Source organism: Trachypithecus francoisi, unplaced genomic scaffold (genome assembly GCF_009764315.1).
Source record: "Trachypithecus francoisi isolate TF-2019V2 unplaced genomic scaffold, Tfra_2.0 Lachesis_group10, whole genome shotgun sequence".
NCBI lineage: Eukaryota > Metazoa > Chordata > Mammalia > Primates > Cercopithecidae > Trachypithecus > Trachypithecus francoisi.
This window is the reverse complement of record NW_022681455.1, coordinates 86,216,005-86,241,339: the sequence shown is the minus strand read 5'-3', so window position 1 is coordinate 86,241,339 and position 25,335 is coordinate 86,216,005. Positions and strand designations below refer to the sequence as shown.

Sequence of the window (25,335 nt, the reverse complement as noted above, 5' to 3'; positions counted from 1 at the left end):
GAAGTTGAAATACAATATCCTTAATTTTAAATATTATACAACTTTTAAACAATTTGGCTTAGTTGGAGATGGCTGGGGTATAGTTAAGAATGTTATGTGTTCTACGTTACTCCTTAAGAAACAGATTTTCAAGCTGGGTGTGGTGGCTCATGCTCATAATCACAACACTTTGGGAGGCCAAGGCAGGAGGATTGCTTGAGGCCAGGAGTTCGAGACCAGCTAAGGCAACAGAGCAAGACCTGGTCTCTAAGAAAAAGAAATAAAAAAAGAAAACATGCTTTTGAGATAATAGTGATAACACCTGACTCTGTCACATATCACTAATTGAAGGTAAGGAAAATCGGTTCTGGAGACAACAAAGTAGACAGAACACATTGATTATTGATGTAACATGCAGTCAGTATTTGAGGAAACTGTTTATGGAAAGTGAAGCCAAAGTACTTTATTTTACCGAGGTACCTATTAATAACCCAACTGTTAGATAAGTAAAGCTTTTAAAAAAATTCCAAGCAAATGTTACTCATCATTTGGAGTCTGGATATCCCAGTTCACAGGGTCACTCCTGAAATGTAGAGCACATGCAGCCTTCTGATCAAAGGAGAGTGAGGGGACTGCCCCTGGCAGGCCTCAGTTCAGGCCCAGGATGCCATGGCAGCCCATGGTCTTGGTCCATGCTGTGGGAGCAGTACAGGATTTATTCACTCAATAAACATTCACTAGGGGCTTACCATGCCATGGAGCCTAGGGGTCTATAAAACACATCCAGCTGAAACCCTCTTCTTACAGTAGGCTTTCAATTATTCAAAGACTACTCTCAATTTCTTCACTGAAATGTCAGTCATTCTCAGGGTAAACATCACTTGTTTCTTTAACCAGTCCTCACTCATTGTGGTTCTCACTTCCTTCATAATCCAGCAGTCCTGGAAGGAAATGGGAGAAATGGGGAGAGGGCTTCCCAGTCACTGAATGGAAGTTGGGCTTCCAGTACCAAGGACTTCGGGAAGCAGGTCACACCCTTTCAAGGAATACATTATAAATGCAGTAATTCACACAAGTATTAGACATTACCTCATATACGGACTAAGTTTTTGTGGCTAGAGGACTCACTGGTGTATTCATGGGGAAGTGAATGCTTTTGTGAGTGAGCTGCTTATCCTGCAGAAATGCTTTCAGACCACATCAGGCTGCATCACATTGACTGTCTCATGTTATTTCTCAAAATAGTTATAGATTCCATATGGTTAAATCACCCATTTTGAAAGCAAAGCCAGTTTTTTTCCTATGACCATATTTGACCATATGGTCATATTTCCTGTGACCAATATGACTGTATTATTTCACATTTCCTGTGACCATAGGAATACCTCAGGGAATCACTAGACAAGTAAATTATGGTTTTGACAAGTATCCACTGATACAGAATAATTGAATGCTTGAGCTGGTCAGGGCTTTAAAAAGTCATCTATTGCAATGCTGATAATTTGCGAAGAAAGGGCTGAGAATCCTAGTGATTACGTAACCTGCCCAAAGTCACCAATAGTGATTAAGTAACCACATTGGGACTCATAACTCCATACCTTGAATTATGGACCAGAGCTCTCTTTCCCAAAGCAATGTTAGAGGCACTCTGTTTAATTATAATAATAAAAAGTAATTTTTTATGCAGACTGGGTCTCACTGTGTTGGCCAGCCTGGACTCGAACTCCTGGCCTTTAGTGATTCACCCACTTTGGCCTTCCAAATTGCTGGGATTACAGGCAAGAACCACCCCACACCTGGCCTTTGGAGGGACTCTTGCTTTGTGTGTTCGGGCTGATCTTTCTGTGTAGTCAGTAAGATGTTCCTGCAGTGTACTTTGGGATCTTTCTGCACAAATTCAGTGAATTCTGTGATTTTTCGTGTAATAAAATGTATTACAAATAAATTTGCAATAAATAAGCTAGACAATTAATTCACAGTTAGTAACTTATGGCCTAGAAAATTTCATTACTTTACCCACACATGTTTATAAGGAGATGATTGAAGAAGCAGTCAAAATATGCAGATTCCTAATCATCCCCAAGAAGAAGGGAACCACTGAAAGGCAACCTGGAAGGGTGTGTGGGATTGTTCTGAAGTTGTGAAAGCCACTGAAATTCACACACAAGGGTATAGAAAAAGGGAATCCACATCTTTTGAGTACCTTCATGTGCTGGGTATAACTTGGTTTTCGTTAAGATGACGCACCACTTTTGGAGTCATTACTATACGATCGTGAATGCGTTTTTAACTCCTCTGAGTCTCAGTTTTCTCACCTATAAAAGATGGAGTTGTTATGAGGCTTACATATGGTACATGTGTAAAAATCTAGACACAATGCCTGTAATTTTGTAAGTGTTCAATATATGGAGGAAGGAGTATTATATTTCCCTCATTTAATTTTTCAAGCAAGTTTATAAAATTTGTGTTATTGTTCATATTTTTTAGATAAACCAAGGATGAGAAAGATTACATAAATCACTCCAGCCTGGGCGAGAGTGAGACCCTATCTTTAATATATATATATATCCTATGTATAGATAGTTTTAAGATTATAGATAAAGAATATCGCCAAAATTTAGATATTTGTTCTGAATTAATCAGTGTCCCTGCTAGACGACTTAAGTTAAAGTTTTGCATCTGATACTTGCTTTAGTTGTCTAAAAATTCATGCCCTTAGACTTGATCCTTCTAGATAAGCAGAAGTGTAACTCTAGGCGTTGTTCTTTGTCTGGAGCTATACACCTAGTACATAATTAAAAGTGCTTACCTGTCTGACCGCAGTGGGTCATCACGCCTGTAATCCCAGCACTTTGAGAGGCCGAGGCAGGTGGATCACCTGAGGTCGGGAGTTCTACACCAGCCTGACCAACATGGAGAAACTCCGTCTGTACTAAAAATACAAAAATAGCTGGGCATGGTGGTGCATGTCTTTAATCCCAGCTACTCGGGAGGCTGAGGCAGGAGAATCGCTTGAACCCAGGAGGGAGGTGGAGGTCATAGTGAGCCGAGATCCTGCTTTTGCACTCCAGCCTGGACAACAATAGCAACGCTCCGTCTAAAAAAAAAAAAAAAAAAGCAATTATAATCACATTTAAAATCTCATTATATGGTGATTTTTCTCTCCTCTCCTCTCCTCTCCTCTCCTCTCCTTCCTTCCCCTCCCCTCCCCTCTCTTCTCTTTTCTTTCCTTCTTTCCTTCCTTCCTTCCTCCTTTTTTCCCTCCCTCCCTCCCTCCCTCCCTCCCTCCTTCCTTCCTTCCGTCCTTCCTTCCCAGGTAGTGTCTTGCTCTGTCACCCAGGCTGGAGTGCAGTGGTGCGATCTTGGCTCACTGCGATCTCCGCCTCCCGGGTTCAAGCGATTCTCCTGCCTCAGCTCCCGAGTACCTGGAACTACATGCGTGTGCCAGCACACCCCGCCTTTTTTTTTGTATTTTTAGTAGGGACGGAGTTTCACCATGTTACCTAGGATGGTCTGGATCTCCTGACCTCGTGACCTGCCCTCCTCGGTCTCCCAAAGTGTTAGGATTAGAGATGTGAACCACCGCACCTGGCCTGGTTTTCTTTTACATAAGCCTCTTCCTTTGTTGAAAAGGTAAGATCTTCGTCACAGTGGAGAAACCTGAATGCTCCTGGCAGCCAGCAGTGAATGAAAGGTGGGGGCGGGACTGCCAGCAGGGCGGGGCCTGGGGTGCCTAGGTTCCCACCTCACAATGGGGGCGGGGGTCGCGTGGAGGGTACTCTGGGCCTGATTGGTTCCTGGGAACCAGGAGGGAGCTCTGGCGGTTGGCAGGGCAACCTCCTTCAGTTGGTGGGAAAGAGTGGAAGGAGGAGGAGGAGCTCCTCTGCTCTCTTCTCCCAATCACAGCTATTAGGCTTGTAGCATCTAGACCCATTCTAAATAAACCAAGCAGGTTCCCAAGGGACCCTTGCAGACAAGTCAGCTCAGGGGAGGCGGTTGAGGTGGGGTGCGGGCTGCTAGTAGGGTGCAGCCCCATAGCCAGGGGCTGGCCCTGCCAGCGTGCTTTTGCTAGGAAGAGGTGGAAGTGCTGAGCTCTGCAGACTTGGAAGCAAGGGAAGGCCCAAGCTGCTGGAGAGGAGCGGGGCTACCCCATGGGGAACTCGCTGAGCTGTTGCTTGGGCACCAAGGCCAGCCCCAAGCGGGGCCAGCGCAGGAGGTCTGGGGAGCTGTACTGCAGCGCTGACATCTATGAGGCAACATCAAGCAAAGGTGTAGGCCAAGGCAGAGAGGAGCACAGGCGCTGCAGATGGAACCTGCTGCTCCCTAATGCCAGCCCCAAGCAAAACCAGCGCAGGGTGCGGTGGGCGGAACCGCCCTGCAGCTATAACATCACGGAGGCGGAGGTGGCAGTAGCTCCACACCCTGCTGCTGTGGAACCTGCACAGCCGGATTTGGGAGCAGACGAGGGCCATGACCTGCAACACATCAGTGACCAGGAAATGCCCAAAGGTAAGGAGGCAACTAATACTGTTTGTCCTCAGGCGCGCCTCTGGCCACCGCTGACACAAGGTCCCCCCTAGAGGCATCCACAGCCTGGGTTCCTCGCTCCTGCCCCTAGCCAGCTTTCCGAGGCCCGGGCACCAGGCAGGAGGACTGGATCTGCCTCCTGCCTATCCACTCCCACCATTTTTTTCCCCTGCTGCATCTGGCGGTTTCTCTCCTCCTCCCTACCCCAGTGCCCAGTTCTGGCCCCTTTCTCATCCCCCAAGACTAGGCAAAAACTAAGTTTTCAAAATAGAAAATGTGTGCTACAGATTTCATTCCTATAGAGGAAGTGTCTTACAGCTCTTCTCTTTAAACTTTGGCCTTTCAATTTATTTAAACAATAGAATAATTAAGCTTCACGATGAATGTGACTTTCTAGCTGGAAAGTACTGTACTCTCGGAATATTCAAAAATCGTGAAAGAATGAACAAAGATTAGAATGTGAATGAATTGTACCTTTATATACAAAGCGTGCAAATGCTTGTGAATGTTGTTCCTTGTTTGGTGGTGTAAGGTAAGCCTCTCAGTGGTTTTACACAGTAGGTAGTAGATGGGTAGTGTTGGATGAGAGTCCAAAATAGACTATATCATTCTTTAGGATTTACAACACATTTCCATGTATGTCTCATTTCATCTTGGCTCTACAAAAAAAAAAAAAAAAAATAGTTAATACTTAGCCAGATATGGTGGCTTGCACCCATAGTCTCAGCTGCAAGAGGATCTCTCGAGCCCAGGAGTGTGAGGCTTCAGTGAGCTCTGCTGGCTCCATCGCACCATTGCACCACGCCAGCCCGGGCAACAGAGTGAGACCCTGTCTCTTTAAAAAATTGTTTTTTGTACAAAACAGCTCTTTGTTTTAACATATTTGACATATTGAGCCGGTGTCTGACGGTAATTGACCACAGCATCACTTGCTGCTTGAGACTTTCCCTGAAATGTGCTGGTAATAGCAGCGTAGAGAAGGGTGGGTATATTTGATAAGAAGAAGGAGGAGGACATGTATATGATTCATCTACAAGTTGCATCTGTTATATTTAAGTGCAAGTGTTAAAAAGAAGTCCCAGACACAGCCTGGTTTTATTCCACATATGTGGAGAACTTCTGTGATTTTTGCATTCTCCAGTAGAATTGGGACATTGTGGCCTTTATTTTCTTTACATTTATTACTAAAACTTTTCTCAAGACTGTTAAAAGTGATTAAAAGGGATGGGTAGCTTTAAAAAGCATCTTTTCTACTCACTTAAATTATTACATTTTTCCTTCCTCCTCTACAGATTTTGGTTCTGACCATCCAAGGGAAAGCACACTCTTCCTGAGAAAATATCAAATGAGTGGTAAGACAATATTGCTTCTTCCTCCAAGCAAAAAACTACAAACTTTCTGTTTTGCGTATTACAGAAAGTATTTAGAGGAACTCAGATATTAGCTAAAATTTTTCAACTTTTCATATATTTACTTGTCTTATGTTAATATGTGACATAATTTCCTTTAGTTGACACTGTTCGTGGAAACATTCAGACTTTGTGTTTACACATTTGGTGACATTTTTATCAATGCAATTAATTGGCCGTATGATTTAGTGTAGTAGTCATGGATTTATGCCTTTTTCTTCATAGGTCTTTGCCATTTTTCCCTTGCTCCAAAAAGTACGTTTTAATGATGAGTGATGGGATTTAGGGTACAGCTTGGATTTCACTTGAACAAATCAAAATAATTTGTTGTTCTAGATTGGATCTGTGATGTTGGCCTCCTTTTTACACAGTGCTCTAACCACACGAGCCTATCACATCCATGCTCATGCTTCTCAGAACTTTTTCATTCGAATGTAATGGAAATGTAAACATGACCTGTGCTGTTTTCCAGGTTAGCCTTAGTGTGTGAAAGTAGTGTAAAATTTCCACATCCTGCTTGTTTTAGGAAGAGAATTAGAACTGCAGGAGTTTTCGGTACTCCTGCTTATTTTTTGTAACATTCTGTTAAATCTTACTTTATTTTCAAAAAAGCCATACACCATGTTTTTCAGTTACTTTCAACAGCAAGAATACAAGAAGTGGGGGTTCTATAATAACATCTGAGGGAATGCTGCACAATAAAAAATGGGTTTCTCCTCTGCATTTTCGTAGTTTGTGTGGACTTTGCCTGTCTTAAGCTGGTAACTTCCGGTTAGGATTGTTGTATTTCTTCCAGAGCCATGGGATTGTCACACATAGAGTGTATGGAAGTGGAAGAAAACCTACCCCATGTCCTCGTCTCTTCAGCAGTGAGAAATGTGTGTCAGTGAGACCAGTTCAACTTCAAAGGAGGAGGCATTGTAGGGAACAAAGTGTGGCCCAAGTCCCCCTTGTAGCTTTTATTCTTCTGACCTGTGTTAGAACAAAATGATTTTGTGTGCTGAGGATGCCATGTTCAGTTAGGTTGGCACACTCATTTTAACATTTGATTTTAAGATAGGCTACTTTTCAATTGTGTAAAGACCCATTTATTTTTTCAGTAACATATTAATAGATGCCCGACAAGTCATTTGGGATGCTTGCAGGGATTCTAGTGCATCTGGAGATTGGCTCCTGGTCAGAAACTGGTTCTTAGAGCTGTCAGCTATTAGATCCTGGTAATGAAAATAAACTATGTGTAAATGTAGAATTAGACAACACTACTACTTAAGGGTTCAGATATACAAAGGTAAATTTTTTATTAGCTAAATTTCCCATCTCTCCTGTATTTTGGCTGTATTTTGTCCTGTCTTTTTATTAGCTAAATTTCTCATCTGTCCTGTATTTCTATGAAAGAATACCTGAGACTGGATAATTTATAAAGAAAAGAGGCTTTATTGGCTCACAGTTCTGCAAGCTGTACAGGAAGTGTGGTGCTAGCATCTGCTTCTGGAAATTGCTTCAATAACCTAATAATCATGGTGGAAGGTGAAGTCATCTCTCACACGGTGAGAGAAGGAGCAAGAGAGAGTGGGAGGTGCCGCCTGCTTTTAAACCAGCAGATCAGGCCAGGTGTGGTGGCTCACGCCTGTAACCCCAGCACTTTGGGAGGCTGAGGCAGGGAGATCACTTGAGGCCAGAGTCTGAGACCAGCCTTGGCCAACATAGTGAGACCCTGTCTCTAGAAAAAATTTAAAAATCAGCCAGGTGTGGTGGTGCATGCTTGCAGCCCCAGCTACTCCACAGGCTACGGTGGGAGGATCACTTGAGCCCAGGAGGTCAAGGTTGCAGTGAACCATAATCACAGCACTGTACTCCAGCCTGGGCATCAGAGTGAGACCCCATCGCAGAACAACAACAACAACAAAAACCCAAGAAAGATTATGCGTGAACTCAGAGCAGGAACTCACTCATCACCAAGGGGATGGCACTAAGCAATTCATGAGATATCTGCCCCCGTGATCCAAACACTTCCCCACCTCCAACACTGGAGACTACATTTCAACATGAGATTTGGGGGACACACACGTGGCCTAATTTGTTTTGCCTTTCCTTGTGTACGTGGGGATTCTTTCAGTTTTTTGTAATAGAATTTCTGTTAGGTCAAAAATAAAACTATATTTTTAGATTTTACTTTATGAGATTCATCATGCCAGTTTACTTAAATTATAAATTTTGTTGGTAAGAATTTTATAAACAGAATTTTATCTCTTTTTTATAGTGATAATCAGATGATTAGTAACTACATTTTTTTTCTATGGTATTTATACCAGAATTGATTATTTTTTCTTTCTTAGTGCAAGAAAAGAGGAGGAGCTCTCACCTATATTATGTAAGTAAGATTTTGAAAAGTTAAGAAATTGTTTGAATTAAAAGTCTATCTGTCGTGATTCCTTAAAAATTTAACAGAGTCAGTGCTGTTAGTATGATCCTTTTTTGGTGGATTTTCTAAATCTCTTGTATTTTCCTAAGTATCAGATTCATGCAGGAAAGTCTTTAGTTTACTGTGCCCATTTTTAAGGATGTCTGACATTTAAGTTACACAATTAGGTTGTGATGTAAATATCTGCCTTAAATATTTAAGCTTTTGTATTCAAATAAAAGTAAAAATAGCTGAGTCTACTTTCTTCAACACTTTCTGCTGACTTCCTGTCATAGCAGGTGAAAGCGTAGCTTCCTCACTCCACTGTGACCTTATTTCCCTCCCTGTTTCTTCCACCTGAAACACATTTTTTGTTATATCACTAATTGATATTTACATGATTATGACTATGAACATATTATTCACAGCTGAGTCATATAGTATTCTGAATATGCCTCTTCCTTGTACTTCCTTCATTGTTTCTCTTAAATATTTCTGAGATCTGAGCACTTCTACACTTCCCCAGATAACCCCCTTTTTCCTAGCCCATGATAGCTCATAAAGCCAAATGCTACCATTAGCCCCCAACTGGTCTCTTTGTTTTTGCATCCTTCATTATTTTGTGTGTGGAATTAATTTTCCGACTATGTTCCTTTGCCTCTTTTTTGACAGTTACTCTTCCCCAAGTGTTGTGACATTTGTCACATGCCTATCAAAAATAATGTTTTATCTACTAAAGCATCTGTTCCATGTTTTTTCTTGAAGCAATTTTCCTTGGCCTTTGGTTATCCTCCTCCAGTGTTTCCCTAGGCTGCCGTGAGCCTGTCTGCCTGGGAGCCCTCTCTGAACTCTTCTGCGACCACTCTTGTTGGATCCCTGAGTCCTAGACTGTGCCTTGCCCTCTGCCTTGTGTTACTCCCTGGTGGTGCTGGAGCACAGTTTCTGAGGAAAGACTCATGAACACACATGTATAGAGATCTAACCTCTCTCAAAACCCCTCCTTTGTTATAGAGTGTAAAATTCTAGAGTGAAAACTAAATTTCATGGCTCTGAAGACATTTCTCTATTGTGTTTTCGTTATACTGTTCTTGAAGCTATTGCCATTGTGTGATACATAATATGTAACCAATTTTTACATTTCTCAAGCTTTTTAGGACCTTCTCTATTCCTGGGATTCTGAAATTGTATAATATAGCTTCGCAGGGACCTTTTATTTTATTGTGGCCATTAAGCCTGCAGACTATCTCTTTTAGAGAATTGTCCTATTTTCTCTGTTTTATTATTATTATATTAGTATTCTTATGATTCGGATGTTGGGACTCTTAGACCAGTATTTCTGCATTGATCTTTAATTTCTTCCCCTCCTATTTTCCAATTTGTCTTTTGTTATGCTTCTTAGAGATTCTTTGACTTTCTGTGCTAACCCTTTTATTGAATTTTTTTTTATCTCCTTAAGGGTATTTTAAGATTTTTTAAAAAAGTTTTGCTCCTGAATTTTTACTGGTCCCAGGAATTCCTTTTTCCTGTTGTTTTGATCTCTCATTGGAGGCTTCCCTCAGATGTGTGGTGGTCTTTGGCTTTCTCTATTTGGAAGCAGGAACTTTGTTCACTGAGGGGTCTCATTGTGGGGATTTGGAGGTCAAGCCAGCTTTTTTTGGGGGCAGGACCTCAGTGTATTATATGAGGGTATGAGGGTATTTTCTTTGCTATGTTTCAGTTTTCTTCCAAGAAGGATCTCCCAATTTTCTGCCTTGGCAGTGCAAGAATGGCTGCTGGCTTTCCAGAAGCAGGATTGAGAAGGAAGGTGGCGTTTCCCTTTGTATGTGCAATTTTAATCCCATTTCCCAGGTTTCAGCCCTTGTAGCTCTAAGCCCAGAAACCCTCGGGTATAATATATCCAGAGAATACACATCAAAATTCCTTAAAAGATGGGAGGAGAGGTGACTTGGGGCTCTGGGCACAGATTTACAGTTGACCTTTGCTGGCTTCTGTTGTATGTTTCACCCTACCTTCCCAGGTACCATGTGCCTCTGATTTTGGAGCCTGGGTTGGGTTCTTCAAAACAAACAAGATTGCTTGTTTCTGTTCTGGTCACTCGCTGTCAGCTCCAAAGTTGTGCTTCCATGTCAGTTGCCACTCCTCTATCTGCTTTTCACATTGCAGCATTGACTCAGAATCATCTGCCGTCAATCCTGTCTCCTGGTCCTGTGTATAATAATGTTTATTTTATGACTAATACTAATGAGATTTCAGAAAGAAAATAAATTTCTGGTCAATCCATCGTATTTAATCCAAATTTAGAACCCATATATAAGTGCAAATCTAAGTTTAAATTCAATATGATTATGACATTAATTCAGACAATTTCTGTTTATACCTACAATAAGCATATTACACTTTTCCACTCAGGCCTTGTGTAAGAATTCTATTCAAACTCCATACATGCCATGTGGTCCCATTGCTGTGCAACACAGATGGAGCTCTTTTCGTTAGTACACAAAGTGTTAGAAATTTTTAAGTTAGCTAAAAGTCATTAATTATTTAAAAAATATCTGAAATGTCTCGTAAAAAAAAAACGGGGAGAAAAACGTGATCTTGAGAGCTGGGCATGGTGGACTCATGCCTGTATCACAGCACTTTGAGAGGCTGAGACAGGTGGATCACTTAAGGCCAGGAGCCTGGCCAACATGGTGAAACCCTGTCTCTACTAAAAACACAAAACTTAGCCCAGCATGGTGGCACACGCCTGTATTTCCAGCTACAGCTACACAGGAGGCCAAGGCAGGAGAACTGGTTGAACTTGTGAGGTGGAGGTTTCAGTGAGCTGAGTTTAGGCCACTGCACTCCAGGGTGAGAAATAGAGCAAGACTTCCAAATATATATATATGTATATGTTCATTATATGAAATTTTAAATAGAACAAAATGGGGACAGATATCACCTAACGCTGTACTAACTTGTCTGTGTTTTTGTGCATTTTTTTTTCTGTTCTTTTTATTCTCATATATGGATTTTCCTCAGAATCAAGTTTTATTATGTAGTATTATGCTGTATTACCCCTAATAGTAATGACCTTAAGGGATACCTTCTTTCACTTTGAATAGAAGTATCCGAATGAGTCCATTTTCATTTTTCATGCTATATTTGTTTTTTGAGTCAATAAAAGTATATACATTGACCCACATACACTGTTAATGTAAAGTATACACATTAATAGAATCGCTTAAGAGACATAAGAGTTTAGAGTTAAAACATTTCTACCTTGAAGGAGAATTTGGTCCTTCAAATAGTACTATTGTTCAAGAACATCTGGAATTTTTGTTAAGAAGTAAGTGAATTTACAGTAAAAAGCATCTGGAACAAGCAAAATGGTGTTAGATTGTATGGATATTTCTGATTATTGCCTACAGGCATTTTTAAAATACTGTCTACTTTTATAAATAACCGCTAGATCTTCTCCCTTCCCTGTCTTTCATCTGCTTGTGGGAGACCCTGACGGAAGAGGGTGGTAACATGATGCAGACAAGTATATCCAAACAGGAGGGGAAGAAGGCTCATCTGAGTTATTTTTTTAAAGCTAAAATAATTGGTATTTTGCAGTTTTAAATAATGCTGTTGATCTCTTCAACTATTTGGTGACTAGGATTTGGTTACTGCCATTATTTTTAAGAAAGAACATTTCTTTTTCTTGCTCTGTTGCGCAGGCTGGAATGCAGTGACATTATCTCAGCTCACTGCAACCTCTGCATCCCGGGTTCAAGCAATTCTCTGCCTCAGCCTCCTGAGTAGCTGGAATTACAGGCATGCCCGCCACCACACTCAGCTAATTTTTGTATTTTTAGTAGAGACGGGGTTTCACCATCTTGGCCAGGCTGGTCTTCAACTCCAGACCTCATGATCCACCCGCCTCAGCCTCCCAAAGTGCTGGGATTACCGGAGTGAGCCACCGTGCCCGGCCAGGAAGAGCATTTTTTAAAACATTGATGAGGCAGTTTCCATATTGACTGTTGCACTCTCAGCAAATGAACAGATACTTTTAAAGTGTTTTAGAGATAGTTTATTTTCTAGAGGGCTCAAAAAGTTCACTGTCATCTCTCTGATAGCACTGCAGATAGATTTTCACTGATTTGTAACTGTAGGAATATTTACCTTCCAAATTGAAACTGATTTAAATAACTTGTCAAGCACTTATTGAACTCCTTAATTTCTCCCACATCCTGTGCTCAGCAGCTGCAGGTAGGAGAGGAAGGGCCCTCCCTCCCCTGGAGAGGCTTACTTTCTCACCAGGAGGATGCTCTGCAGGCAATTGCTATCATGTAACACTCGGTGCATTAGACTGACAAGTACACAAAACTGGAAATGTTTTGTGGTGTGGCTGCTGGCAGAGGGATCCCAGAAGGCAGAGGAGGTGCAGCTTGCTGGGACAAGAGGGAAAGAAATAGGTATTCTGGGCAGAGAGCAGCATGAGTGGAGCAAGAAAGTACCATAATATTGTCAGATAACTTACAGAATAAAATCAGTCAACTTTTGAAATGAATGCAAAGTATTCTCGAAAGTTCTCATTTGAGCAATCTAATAGCAGTCTTATGTAAACATGAAGTGAAAGTTAAATTCCTGAAGTTGTTTCCATCATCTGATTTTCAGATGTGAGGGAGTCTTAAAGCAGTAGTTTTTCTATCTTTCCCTAAGGAAACAGGCCCAGGGAAACCTATGTCCCCTCACTTGTTTGGTCACTGAGCCACCCTGGCACACAGAGTCTCTGACACTAAAACGCCGGTTCCATCACACTGTCTTTTGAGTGAGTACACTTATTATTAGTAACTTAGTGAGTATAGTATGAGGTCTTTATTTGCTGCAATAAAAATGCTCTTGTGTCAGTATTATTTAATGCACGACATTTTGTTTTAGTTACTGAATAATACAAATAGAAAATCTCAGCTGCTTTTTACTGCGTATTAAAAAAACAAAAAAGAAAAAAACCATGAAATCTTATTTTAAACTTTTCCCGTTATTTATAAAGGGAATTCATAATAGAGGCTTGCCAGGTTTGATGATTGGTATCATAGCAATGTCAGCATTTTATAAACCATTCCTCGAACATCATCTGCGGAAGTTAAGCACCTCCAGTGAGTGTCCCATAGAGTTGCTCATGATACCACACTCAGGCAGGTCACGGGGCATAAGAAATACCTTAATGCTTTATTGTTTGACGTTTTGACTAAGGAAAACAGCCCACACTTTTGCAGGTTCAGCCTACTGTGACATTTTTCTCTATCTTCCTTCTCCTTCAGATACCTCCATGGCATCTTGATAGAAAATACAGCTCATGTTCCACCATATTGCTAGATAACAGCACAATCAGCCAGCCTGATCTTAGACATACATTAGAAAGGTGAGTACAATGAGACTGCCAAGGGCTGAGTGACAGACCCCCATATGCTAAAAGCATCCCGGCCATCCTCTGTCATTTCATCCATTTGGTTGCCCTTTTCAGCAAGCAGTTTAAGAAATTGATGTCAATTATATATGGATTTCCAGGACCTAAATATGAATTTTCTGCTTCTCTTTTAGCCTTAGACGCTGTGTGGTAGAAGGGAAAGTCAGATAGCAAATAAGCAATCCCAGAAAAAGCATAGCTCTTCATTTGATGCATTTATGTTATGACAGTGTTGAACCTAATGGGAAGGAGAGGTGCTTTTTACTGGATGTTTCTGGGAAAAATCATTAGTTCTTTATGGGCTACAGGCCTAAGACCATGGGTACTACTTTGGAAACTACTCTTGGAAGGAGGAACGGCTTGTCCTCCAGTGGTGCACAGTGCATCTACATTGAAATTTTCCCATCATGCATGAGCACTTCATAGACCACAATCAGACATGCCTTTTCAAAGCCCCCTCGAACGATGGGTTCAAGTTTATTTAAAAAACCACAACAAAGCCCAGTTCCATGGGATGTGTCCAGGGAACATCATTAACATCTCCTTAGATTATGAGTGTTGATTTTGGGAAAACAGTTTGAGAACTTAGCATGTTAATGTCCTTATTCCTAACTTAACTTTCCAGTTTATAAACATGACTAACTTACAGGCTTAATTTTGTTTCTAATGTACTAGCTTTTTAAGCTCATTTGTTGGTAACTTCTCCTTTAACTAATAATGGTAAATTTACACTCATAATAATGTCACTTTCTTCTCTCCTGTATAACAGTTACTGAGATCAGATTGTGTTTGAGCAGGAACTGGACTCCATCTGTGTCTAAAGCCCTGAGTTTTGGCCTCTGTGGAGCCATCATTTAATGTTTGTATTCAACCCTAAGTAAAAAGCCACTCTCTTTTGACTAGAGTCCCTGGTTTGTTCTGATTTCAAAAGATGCCGATGTTTCAGTATGCAATTCAAAAGTAATTTTTAAGCTTCACCTTGCTCAAACAAGTAGAGGTTCTGCTTTTTCTTCCAGCATAGTCTAATTCTTACAAGTTTTTTTAAATAGAATTTTTTTTCTTTTTTAGAGATGAGGTTTTGCTGTGTTGGCCAGGCTGGTTTCAAACTCCCGGGCTCAAGCAATCCACCCAACTCAGCCTCCCAAAATGCTATGGTTACAGGCACGAGCTACCAGGCCTGGCCTAGAAGTCTATTTTTGAAATACAGTTAGTTTTAATTTGCTCTCAAATTTTAGAAGGGATCATTTAGTATATTTACCTTAATGAAATAGAGATTTGCTGAGCAAATTAATACAGCACATTGGCTTTTGGAAAGATTTTGAAAGATATTTTTCATGGTTAGTAGTCCATTGTTCTCCAAGGGATGGGTGAGCCATATTATAATCACTTATACATGTTTCTTCAAAATATGTGTCTGCAAACAAATGCATCTTCCCAGCTCCACATTTCCTCCGTCTCTGGGCACTCACAAGCCTTTTAGAAAAATGGTTAACTCTGTGACGTATCATTATATGGATAAAAGCATCCCAGATGATTCTGAGCTTAACCCTAACTCAATCATTCCCAAACTTTGTTGCACATTGGAATCACCTGGGGGAACTTTACCAACAACCCTGATGCCCGAATCATGTCCAATGCCAACTAAATCACAATATCTCCAGCTGGTGATGAGGCCATTTTTAAAGCTCCTCGGGTGGTCCAGTGGGCAGCAAACGTGGGGGCCACTGCTTCCTTTGTGCGGAGGAGTGATGGTTCTAACATAAATTACACGTTTTCCCTGTCATTTGCTCTTCTTTCTACCCGTAGAGCCTTTCGTCTGTGCAAGTCATTTCTATGTATGTGTGCATACGCTTAAATTTAAACCATACCATAGTGTTTTGTGAACACCTGCAGTTCACAAAAGCACTACGTGGGTACCTTGGGCAAATCAGTTTGAAGCCTTGGTTCTCTTATTTGTAAAATGGGTGATTCATGGAGTGTCATGTAAGGTTCAGTGGTCTTTTCAGCATGTAACTTCCAATTCTGTGATTTTGAAATCAATTTGGAGAGGAAACTTTTTGAGGCACTATAGAAATATCCATCTTAGATGCTAATAATGTTGTATGGCCTACTTTTTACAACTCGAAATTTGCCTTCTCAAGTTATTCTGAGCTTCATTTTAAATGCTGACGGCAAATGGTAGCACAGAACTTATCCAAGAGAAGCTCCTGTTTGCTGACATACAACATCTGAGGATGACTTAGGACCACAGTAACATACATCTGAAGAGTTGTATTTGTTCACTAATATTTTGTTTAAACGAATGTGGAAATACCTGTCATGAATATTGTATGATGCGGTATTATGCTGTGTGTTTAGTGCTGTTTATTTCAGGATAGCTACAAGTGTCATCAAACTTTTTGTGTGTATTATGTTGACTAATAAATGTTCTGCTAATAATTATGCATAGGTGATTTTAAACTACTTACTTGGTATAAAGCACATTCATTATGTGCTTTTAGGGAAATGATGACAAATGGGTGAGTGGTGGTGAACTAAATCATTTGAAATGCAGGGCCTAGCCACTCAAAAAGCAAAACACTACTCTATGGCCTAAATGTGAGCATATGTACACATGGATGTAAATGACTTGCACGGAATGAAAGATTTCATGGGTAGAAGATCAAATGACAGGGAAGATATGTAATTATGTATATATACTAACCATCAGCAGAAACATCTTCTAACAGCATATTGCCTAGCAGTTTGGTTATCCTATTTTCTCTATAAAGCCAGAGAGCTAAAACAAAAGAAACGGGCTCATGTAGTACTGTTTTGAATGAGAGGATTTCAGGGCCACTGAGAGAATTCCCTCCTACCCCTTTTAAAAACATATATTAAGGCCTAAGAAATGATAGAATCAGTTCTTACAAATGTATTTTTTCCCTCTACAGTGTGACTTTGGCAATATATTACAACATAAAGCACAGGTGAGCTCTTTGAAAACCTGCCTTGTTACTCCAGCTCATCACTTTGTATAATATGACACATGCTGTTAGGTGTTAACTATAGACATAAGCTGTAGAGTGCATATTTCACAGTGTGAAAGTGAGTCATCTGTGGGCTGGTCTGTAAGACGCTGTTCACTCTGAAATTATTGAGGGTCCCACCGTGTATTTGCTTATGTCTTGTTTGAAATTTATTGTAAAGAAGCACTAAAAAGATGACCTAGCCTCATGCAAATATATAGTACAAAAAAAAAGGGGGGGGGGTATTTTTAAAGCTTTCAGGTAATTGTGGGTATTCTTTAACCACACCAAAACTCCACAAGCACTGATTTATTAAAATAGTTATAATGGGATTGTACATATCAATGAATTCATTCCACTAATACTCACTGATCTTTCTTGTACACTGAATGGATCTTTCCCCTTACCGCCTTTTATAATATTATGCATTGGCTCTTTGGAAAATATTAATTCATGTTCATTTATAGTGTCAAAAACTCACTTTCATTAGTATCACCATGATTATAAAAATGTCTTCAAATATTGAGATGCTGCCAAGCTCACAGTTTGTAGGAATGAGTTTTCCAAGTCCTGATTTTTAGCTGGAAAGCTTTAGATTTATTATAGACAACAAATACTTGTTATTTTTCCTTGAAATGACAGACTCACTTGGCTTCTTTTAGAGAATGACAGTCAGTCATACTTTCAGATAGAAATGGTGTTCGGTGAAAAATTGTCTTGTTCAGCTCACAATTAAATCACAAGTGCTTTCTTTTAACATGACCGTACTTCAGTATGCAGAAGTGCTTTATGTGAACTTCTTTCTTAGAATACTAAAAAGAGAGTTCAGGATTTAATAACAACATTAATTTTTACTGTTTCATCAAGGACATTCTTAAGGGAAGCAGGCTACTTGAACAAAAACTGCAAGGGGCAGTGAAGAGTAGAATGGATACTAGTATAATTCAGTACCACGGCCCATATTCTTACTGAGAAGCCAGCAGTTTTACCCACTTTTGCTTTTTTTTTTTTTAATTTTAAGTTTTGGCTTTTATTTTTATTTTTTCAGCAGTTTTGAAATAAAAAAGCAAATTCAGTAACAGTATCTCATCTAGTATCCATTCAGGATAATATTCTAAGTATAAAACTAGACTTTGAAGTTTTTTTTTTGTCAACTTCTGTGTTTAAATATTCCTTAATAGAGCTATTTCTAAACTTATGTTTATAAATTTTCAGATAGTTTATATATATATATTTTTAATTAATTAATTAATTTATTTTTATTATACTTTAAGTTCTAGGGTACATGTGCATAACGTGCAGGTTTGTTACATATGTATATTTGTGCCATGTTGGTGTGCTGCATCCATCAACTCGTCAGCACCCATCAATTCATCATTATATCATGTATAACTCTCCAATGCAATCCCTCCCCCCTCCCCCCTCCCCATGATAGGCCCCAGTGTGTGATGTTCCCCTTCCCGAGTCCAAGTGATCTCATTGTTCAGTTCCCACCTATGAGTGAGAACATGCGGTGTTTGGTTTTCTGTTCTTGTGATAGTTTGCTAAGTATGATGGTTTCCACCTGCATCCATGTCCCTACAAAGGATGCAAATTCATCCTTTTTTATGACTGCATAGTAATCCATGGTGTATATGTGCCACATTTTCTTAATCCAGTCTGTCACAGATGGACATTTGGGTTGATTTCAAGTCTTTGCTATTGTGAATAGTGCTGCAATAAACATACGTGTGCATGTGTCTTTGTAGTAGAATAATTTATAATCCTTTGGGTATATACCCAGTAGTGGGATGGCTGGGTCATATGGTACATCTAGTTCTAGATCCTTGAGGAATAGCCATACTGTTTTCCATAATGGTTGAACTAGTTTACAATCCCACCAGCAGTGTAAAAGTGTTCCCATTTCTCCACATCCTCTCCAATACCTGTTGTTTCCTGATTTTTTAATGATTGCCATTCTAACTGGTGTGAGATGGTATCTCATTGTGGTTTTGATTTGCATTCCTCTGATGGCGAGTGATGATGAGCATTTTTTCATGTGTCTGTTGGCTGTATGAATGTCTTCTTTTGAGAAATGTCTGTTCATATCCTTTCCCCACTTTTTGACGTGGTTGTCTGTTTTTTTCTTGTATATTTGTTTGAGTTCTTTGTAGATTCTGGATATTAGCCCTTTGTCAGATGAGTAGATTGCAAAAATTTTCTCCCATTCTGTAGGTTGCCCATTCACTCTGGTGGTAGTTTCTTTTGCTGTGCAGAAGCTCTTTAGTTTAACTAGATCCCATTTGTCAATTTTTGCTTTTGCTGCCATTGCTTTTGGTGTTTTAGACATGAAGCCCTTGCCCATGCCTATGTCCTGAATGGTACTACCTAGATTTTCTTCTAGGGTTTTTATGGTATTAGGTCTAACATTTAAGTCTCTAATCCATCTTGAATTAATCTTCGTATAAGGAGTAAGGAAAGGATCCAGTTTCAGCTTTCTACTTCTGGCTAGCCAATTTTCCCAGCACCATTTATTAAATAGGGAATCCTTTCCCCATTTCTTGTTTCTCTCAGGTTTGTCAAAGATCAGATGGCTGTAGATGTGTGGTATTATTTCTGAGGACTCTGTTCTGTTCCATTGGTCTGTATCTCTGTTTTGGTACCAGTACCATGCTGTTTTGGTTACTGTAGCCTTGTAGTATAGTTTGAAGTCAGGTAGCGTGACGCCTCCAGCTTTGTCCTTTTGACTTAGGATTGTCTTGGCAATGCGGGCTCTTTTTTGGTTCCATATGAACTTGAAAGCAGTTTTTTCCAATTCTGTGAAGAAAGTCATTGGTAGCTTGATGGGGATGGCATTGAATCTATAAATCACCTTGGGCAGTATGGCCATTTTCACGATATTGATTCTTCCTATCCATGAGCATGGTATGTTCTTCCATTTGTTTGTGTCCTCTTTGATTTCACTGAGCAGTGGTTTGTAGTTCTGCTTGAAGAGGTCCTTGACATCCCTTGTAAGTTGGATTCCTAGGCATTTTATTCTCTTTGAAGCAATTGTGAATAGAAGTTCATTCCTGATTTGGCTCTCTGTTTGTCTGTTACTGGTGTATAAGAATGCTTGTGATTTTTGCACATTAATTTTGTATCCTGAGACTTTGCTGAAGTTGCTTATCAGCTTAAGGAGATTTTGGGCTGAGATGATGGGGTTTTCTAAATCTACAATCATGTCATCTGCAAACAGGGACAATTTGACTTCTTCTTTTCTTAACTGAATACCCTTGATTTCTTTCTCTTGCCTGATTGCCCTAGCCAGAACTTCCAACACTATGTTGAATAGGAGTGGTGAGAGAAGGCATCCCTGTCTTGTACCAGTTTTCAAAGGGAATTTTTCCAGTTTTTGCCCATTCAGTATGATATTAGCTGTGGGCTTGTCATAAATAGCTCTTATTATTTTGAGGTACGTTCCATCAATACCGAATTTATTGAGCATTTTAAGCATGAAGGGCGGTTGAATTTTGTCAAAAGCCTTTTCTGCATCTATTGAGATAATCATGTGGTTCTTGACTTTGGTTCTGTTTATATGCTGGATTACATTTATTGATTTGCGAATGTTGAACCAGCCTTGCATCCCAGGGATGAAGCCCACTTGATCATGGTGGATAAGCTTTTTGATGTGCTGCTGAATCCGGTTTGCCAGTATTTTATTGAGAATTTTTGCATCGATGTTCATCAGGGATATTGGTCTAAAATTCTCTTTTTTTGTTATGTCTCTGCCAGGCTTTGGTATCAGGATGATGTTGGCCTCATAAAATGAGTTAGGGAGGATTCCCTCTTTTTCTATTGATTGGAATAGTTTCAGAAGGAATGGTACCAGCTCCTCCTTGTACCTCTGGTAGAATTCAGCTGTGAATCCATCTGGTCCTGGACTTTTTTTGGTGGGTCAGCTATTAATTATTGTCTCAATTTCAGAGCCTGCTATTGGTCTATTCAGGGAATCAACTTCTTCCTGGTTTAGCCTTGGGAGAGTGTAAGTGTCCAGGAAATTATCCATTTCTTCCAGATTTTCTAGTTGATTTGCGTAGAGGTGTTTATAGTATTCTCTGATAGTAGTTTGTATTTCTGTGGGGTCGGTGGTGATATCCCCTTTATCATTTTTTATTGCAGCTATTTGATTCCTCTCTCTTTTCTTCTTTATTAGTCTTGCTATCGGTCTGTCAATTTTGTTGATCTTTTCAAAAACCCAACTCCTGGATTCATTGATTTTTTGGAGTGTTTTTTGTGTCTCTATCTCCTTCAGTTCTGCTCTGATCTTAGTTATTTCTTGCCTTCTGCTAGCTTTTGAATGTGTTTGCTCTTGCCTCTCTAGTTCTTTTAATTGTGATGTTAGAGTGTCAATTTTAGATCTTTCCTGCTTTCTCTTGTGGGCATTTAGTGCTATAAATTTCCCTCTACACACTGCTTAAATGTGTCCCAGAGATTCTGGTATGTTGTATCTTTGTTCTCCTTGGTTTCAAAGAACATCTTTATTTCTGCTTTCATTTCCTTATGTACCCAGTAGTCATTCAGGAGCAGGTTATTCAGTTTCCATGTAGTTGAGCGGTTTTGATTGAGTTTCTTAGTCCTGAGTTCTAGTTTGATTGCACTGTGGTCTGAGAGACAGTTTGTTATAATTCTGTTCTTGTACATTTGCTGAGGAGTGCTTTACTTCCAATTATGTGGTCAATTTTGGAATAAGTGCGATGTGGTGCTGAGAAGAATGTATATTCTGTTGATTTGGGGTGGAGAGTTCTATAGATGTCTATTAGGTCCGCTTGGTGCAGAGATGAGTTCAATTCCTGGATATCCTTGTTAACTTTCTGTCTCGTTGATCTGTCTAATGTTGACAGTGGAGTGTTGAAGTCTCCCATTATGATTGTATGGGAGTCTAAGTCTCTTTGTAAGTCTCTAAGGACTTGCTTTATGAATGTGGGTGCTCCTGTATTGGGTGCATATATATTTAGGAGAGTTAGCTCTTCCTGTTGAATTGATCCCTTTACCATTATGTAATGGCCTTCTTTGTCTCTTTTGATCTTTGATGGTTTAAAGTCTGTTTTATCAGAGACTAGGATTGCAACCCCTGCTTTTTTTTGTTCTCCATTTGCTTGGTAGATCTTCCTCCATCCCTTTATTTTGAGCCTATGTATGTCTCTGCATGTGAGATGGGTCTCCTGAATACAGCAGACTGATGAGTCTTGACTCTTGATCCAGTTTGCCAGTCTGTGTCTTTTAATTGGAGCATTTAGTCCATTTACATTGAAGGTTAATATTGTTATGTGTGAACTTGATCCTGCCATTATGGTATTAACTGGTTATTTTGCTTGTTAGTTGATGCAGTTTGTTCCTAGCCTCGATGGTCTTTACATTTTGGCATGTTTTTGCAATGGCTGGTACCGGTTGTTCCTTTCCATGTTTAGGGCTTCCTTCAGGGTCTCTTGTAAGGCAGGCCTGGTGGTGACAAAATCTCTAAGCATTTGCTTATCTGTAAAAGATTTTATTTCTCCTTCACTTATGAAACTTAGTTTGGCTGGATATGAAATTCTGGGTTGAAAATTCTTTTCTTTAAGAATGTTGAATATTGGCCCCCACTCTCTTCTGGCTTGTAGAGTTTCTGCCGAGAGATCTGCTGTTAGTCTGATGGGCTTCCCTTTGTGGGTAACCCAACCTTTCTCTCTGGCTGCCCTTAAGATTTTTTCCTTCATTTCAACTTTGATGAATCTGGCAATTATGTGTCTTGGAGTTGCTCTTCTGGAGGAGTATCTTTGTGGCGTTCTCTGTATTTCCGGAATTTGAAGGTTGGCCTGCCCTACTAGGTTGGGGAAGTTCTCCTGGATGATATCCTGAAGAGTGTTTTCCAACTTGGTTCCATTTTCCCCCTCACTTTCAGGCACCCCAATCAGACGTAGATTTGGTCTTTTTACATAATCTCATACTTCTTGCAGGCTTTGTTCATTCCTTTTTCTTCTTTTTTCTTTTGGTTTCTCTTCTTGCTTCATTACATTCATTTGATCCTCAATGGCTGATACTCTTTCTTCCAGTTGATCGAGTCGGTTACTGAAGCTTGTGCATTTGTCACGTATTTCTCGTGTCATGGTTTTCATCTCTGTCATTTTGTTTATGACCTTCTCTGCATTAATTAGCCTAGCTGTCAATTCTTCCACTCTTTTTGCAAGATATTTAGTTTCTTTGCGTGGGGTACGTAATTCCTCCTTTAGCTCTGAGAAGTTTGATGGACTGAAGCCTTCTTCTCTCATCTCGTCAAAGTCATTCTCTGACCAGCTTGGATCCGTTGCTGGCGATGGGCTGCGCTCCTTTGCAGGGGGAGATGCGCTCTTATTTTTTGAATTTCCAGCTTTTCTGCCCTGCTTTTTCCCATCTTTGTGGTTTTATCTGTCTCTGGTCTTTGATGATGGTCACGTACTGATGGGGTTTTGGTATAGGTGTCCTACCTGTTTCATAGTTTTCCTTCTGACAGTCAGAACCCTCAGCTATAGGTCTGTTGGAGATTGCTTGAGGTCCACTCCAGACCCTGTTTGCCTGTGTATCAGCAGCAGAGGTTGCGGAAGATAGAATATTGCTGAACAGCGAGTGTACCTGTCTGATTCTTCCTTTGGAAGCTTCCTCTCAGGGGTGTACTCCACCCTGTGAGGTGTGGGGTGTCAGACTGCCCCTAGTGGGGGATGTCTCCCAGTTAGGCTACTCAGGCGTCAGGGACCCACTTGAGCAGGCAGTCTGTCCGTTCTCAGATCTCAACCTCCATGTTGGGAGATCCACTGCTCTCTTCAAAGCTGTCAGACATAGTCGTTTGCATCTGCAGAGGTTCCTGCTGCTTTTGTTGTTGTTGTTAACTGTGCCCTGTCCCCAGAGGTGGAGTCTACAGAGACAGGCAGGTTTCCTTGAGCTGCTGTGAGCTCCACCCAGTTCGAGCTTCCCAGTGGCTTTACCTACTTAAGCCTCAGCATTGGCGGGCGCCCCTCCCCCAGCCTTGCTGCTGCCTTGCAGTTAGATCGCAGACTGCTGTGTTAGCAATGAGGGAGGCTCTGTGGGCATGATACCTTCCCAGCCAGGTGTCGGATATATTCTCCTGGTGTGCCCGTTTGCTTAAAGCGCAGTATTCGTGTAGGAGTCACCCGATTTTTCAGATGTTGTGTGTCTCAGTTCCCCTGGCTAGGAAAAGGGATTCCCTTCCCCCTTGCACTTCCCAGGTGAGGTGATGCCTCGCCTTGCTTCAGCTCTCGCTGGTCGGGCTGCAGCAGCTGACCTGCACCGATTGTCTGGCACTCCCTAGTGAGATGACCCCAGTACCTCAGTTGAAAATGCAGAAATCACCGGTGTTCTGTGTCACTCGCACTGGGAGTTGGAGACTGGAGCTGTTCCTATTCGGCCATCTTGATAACACTATTTTCCTAGAATCTGCAATAAGATATTTCAGAGCGATTTGAAACCTATGGTGACAAAGGAAATATCTTCAGATAAAAACGAAAAAGAAGCTTTCTGAGAAACTGCTTTGTGATGATCACACAGAGTAATACTATTCTTTTCATTGAGTAGTTTGCTAACACTGTTTACTTGGAATCTGCTATGGGATATTTTGGAGCGCATTGAAACTTATTGTGGAGAAGTAAATAACCTCAGACGAAACTTAAAAATATACATTCTGAGAAACTGCTTTGTGATTTGTGACTTCTTCTCACAGAGTTACACCTTTATTTTCACGTATCAGTTTGCTAGGACTGTTTTTGGGAAAGGGATATTTTGGATCACACTGAAGCCTATGCTTATCATAGGAAATATCGTCATAGAAAAACTAGAAAGAAGAATTCTGAGAATCTTCTTTGTGATGTTTGAATTCAAGGCACAGTGTTACACTGTTCTTTTCATGGAGCAATTTGCTAGCCCTGTTTACTTGGAATCTACAATGGCGTATTTCAGAGCGCATTGAAGCTTAGTGTGAAAAAGGAAATATCCTCAGAGAAAAACAAGAAAGAAGCTTTCTGAGAAACTGCTTTGTGATGTGTGAATTCATATCAGATAGATACACTGTTCTTTTCATTAAGCCGTTTGCTAACATTCTTTTCTTAGAATCTGCAATGGTATATTTTGGAGCGCCTTCAAGCTTATGGTGACAAAGGAAATATCCTCATATAAAAACTGAAAAGATAGTTTCTGAGAAACTGCTTTGTGATATGTTAATTAATCTCACAGTGTTACACAATTATTTTCATGGATCAGTTTGGTAGCACTGTTTTTGGGAAATCTGAGATGGGATACTTTGGATCACATCGAAGCCTATGGTTACAAAGGACAGATCCTCAGATAAAAACTAGAAAGAAGCTTTCTGAGAAAGTTCTTTGTGATGTGTGAATTCATACCGCAGAGCTACACCGTGCTTTTTTTTTTTGAGCTGTTTGATAACACTGTTTTCGTGGAGTCTGCAATTGGGTATTTGGGAGTGCCTTGAAGACTATGGTTACAAAGGAAATATCCTCAGAAAAAAAATAGTAAAAGCTTTCTGAGAAACTGCTTTTTGATGTGTGAATTCATCTCACAGCGTTACTCTGT

At 40.4% G+C, this 25,335-nt stretch overlaps 1 protein-coding gene and 1 long non-coding RNA gene across 2 annotated transcripts; one reads left to right on the top strand and one right to left on the bottom strand.

Annotated features, from left to right (window-relative positions):
• Positions 1 to 454: 454 nt before the first annotated feature.
• LOC117088742 lies at positions 455 to 2,886 on the bottom strand. Its single transcript, XR_004439294.1, has 3 exons — positions 2,789 to 2,886; positions 2,183 to 2,294; positions 455 to 920 (listed from the first exon to the last, which is right to left on the bottom strand). It is a non-coding gene; the product is annotated as an uncharacterized LOC117088742 (long non-coding RNA).
• A 966-nt stretch (positions 2,887 to 3,852) lies between these two features.
• On the top strand, positions 3,853 to 6,066 carry LOC117088584 (cyclin-Y-like protein 1). Its single transcript, XM_033219842.1, has 3 exons — positions 3,853 to 4,488; positions 5,799 to 5,858; positions 6,017 to 6,066. Exons 1-3 carry the CDS (start codon positions 4,131 to 4,133, stop codon positions 6,064 to 6,066), a joined length of 468 nt encoding a protein of 155 aa, XP_033075733.1. The 5' UTR covers positions 3,853 to 4,130.
• The last annotated feature ends 19,269 nt before the right edge of the window (positions 6,067 to 25,335 follow it).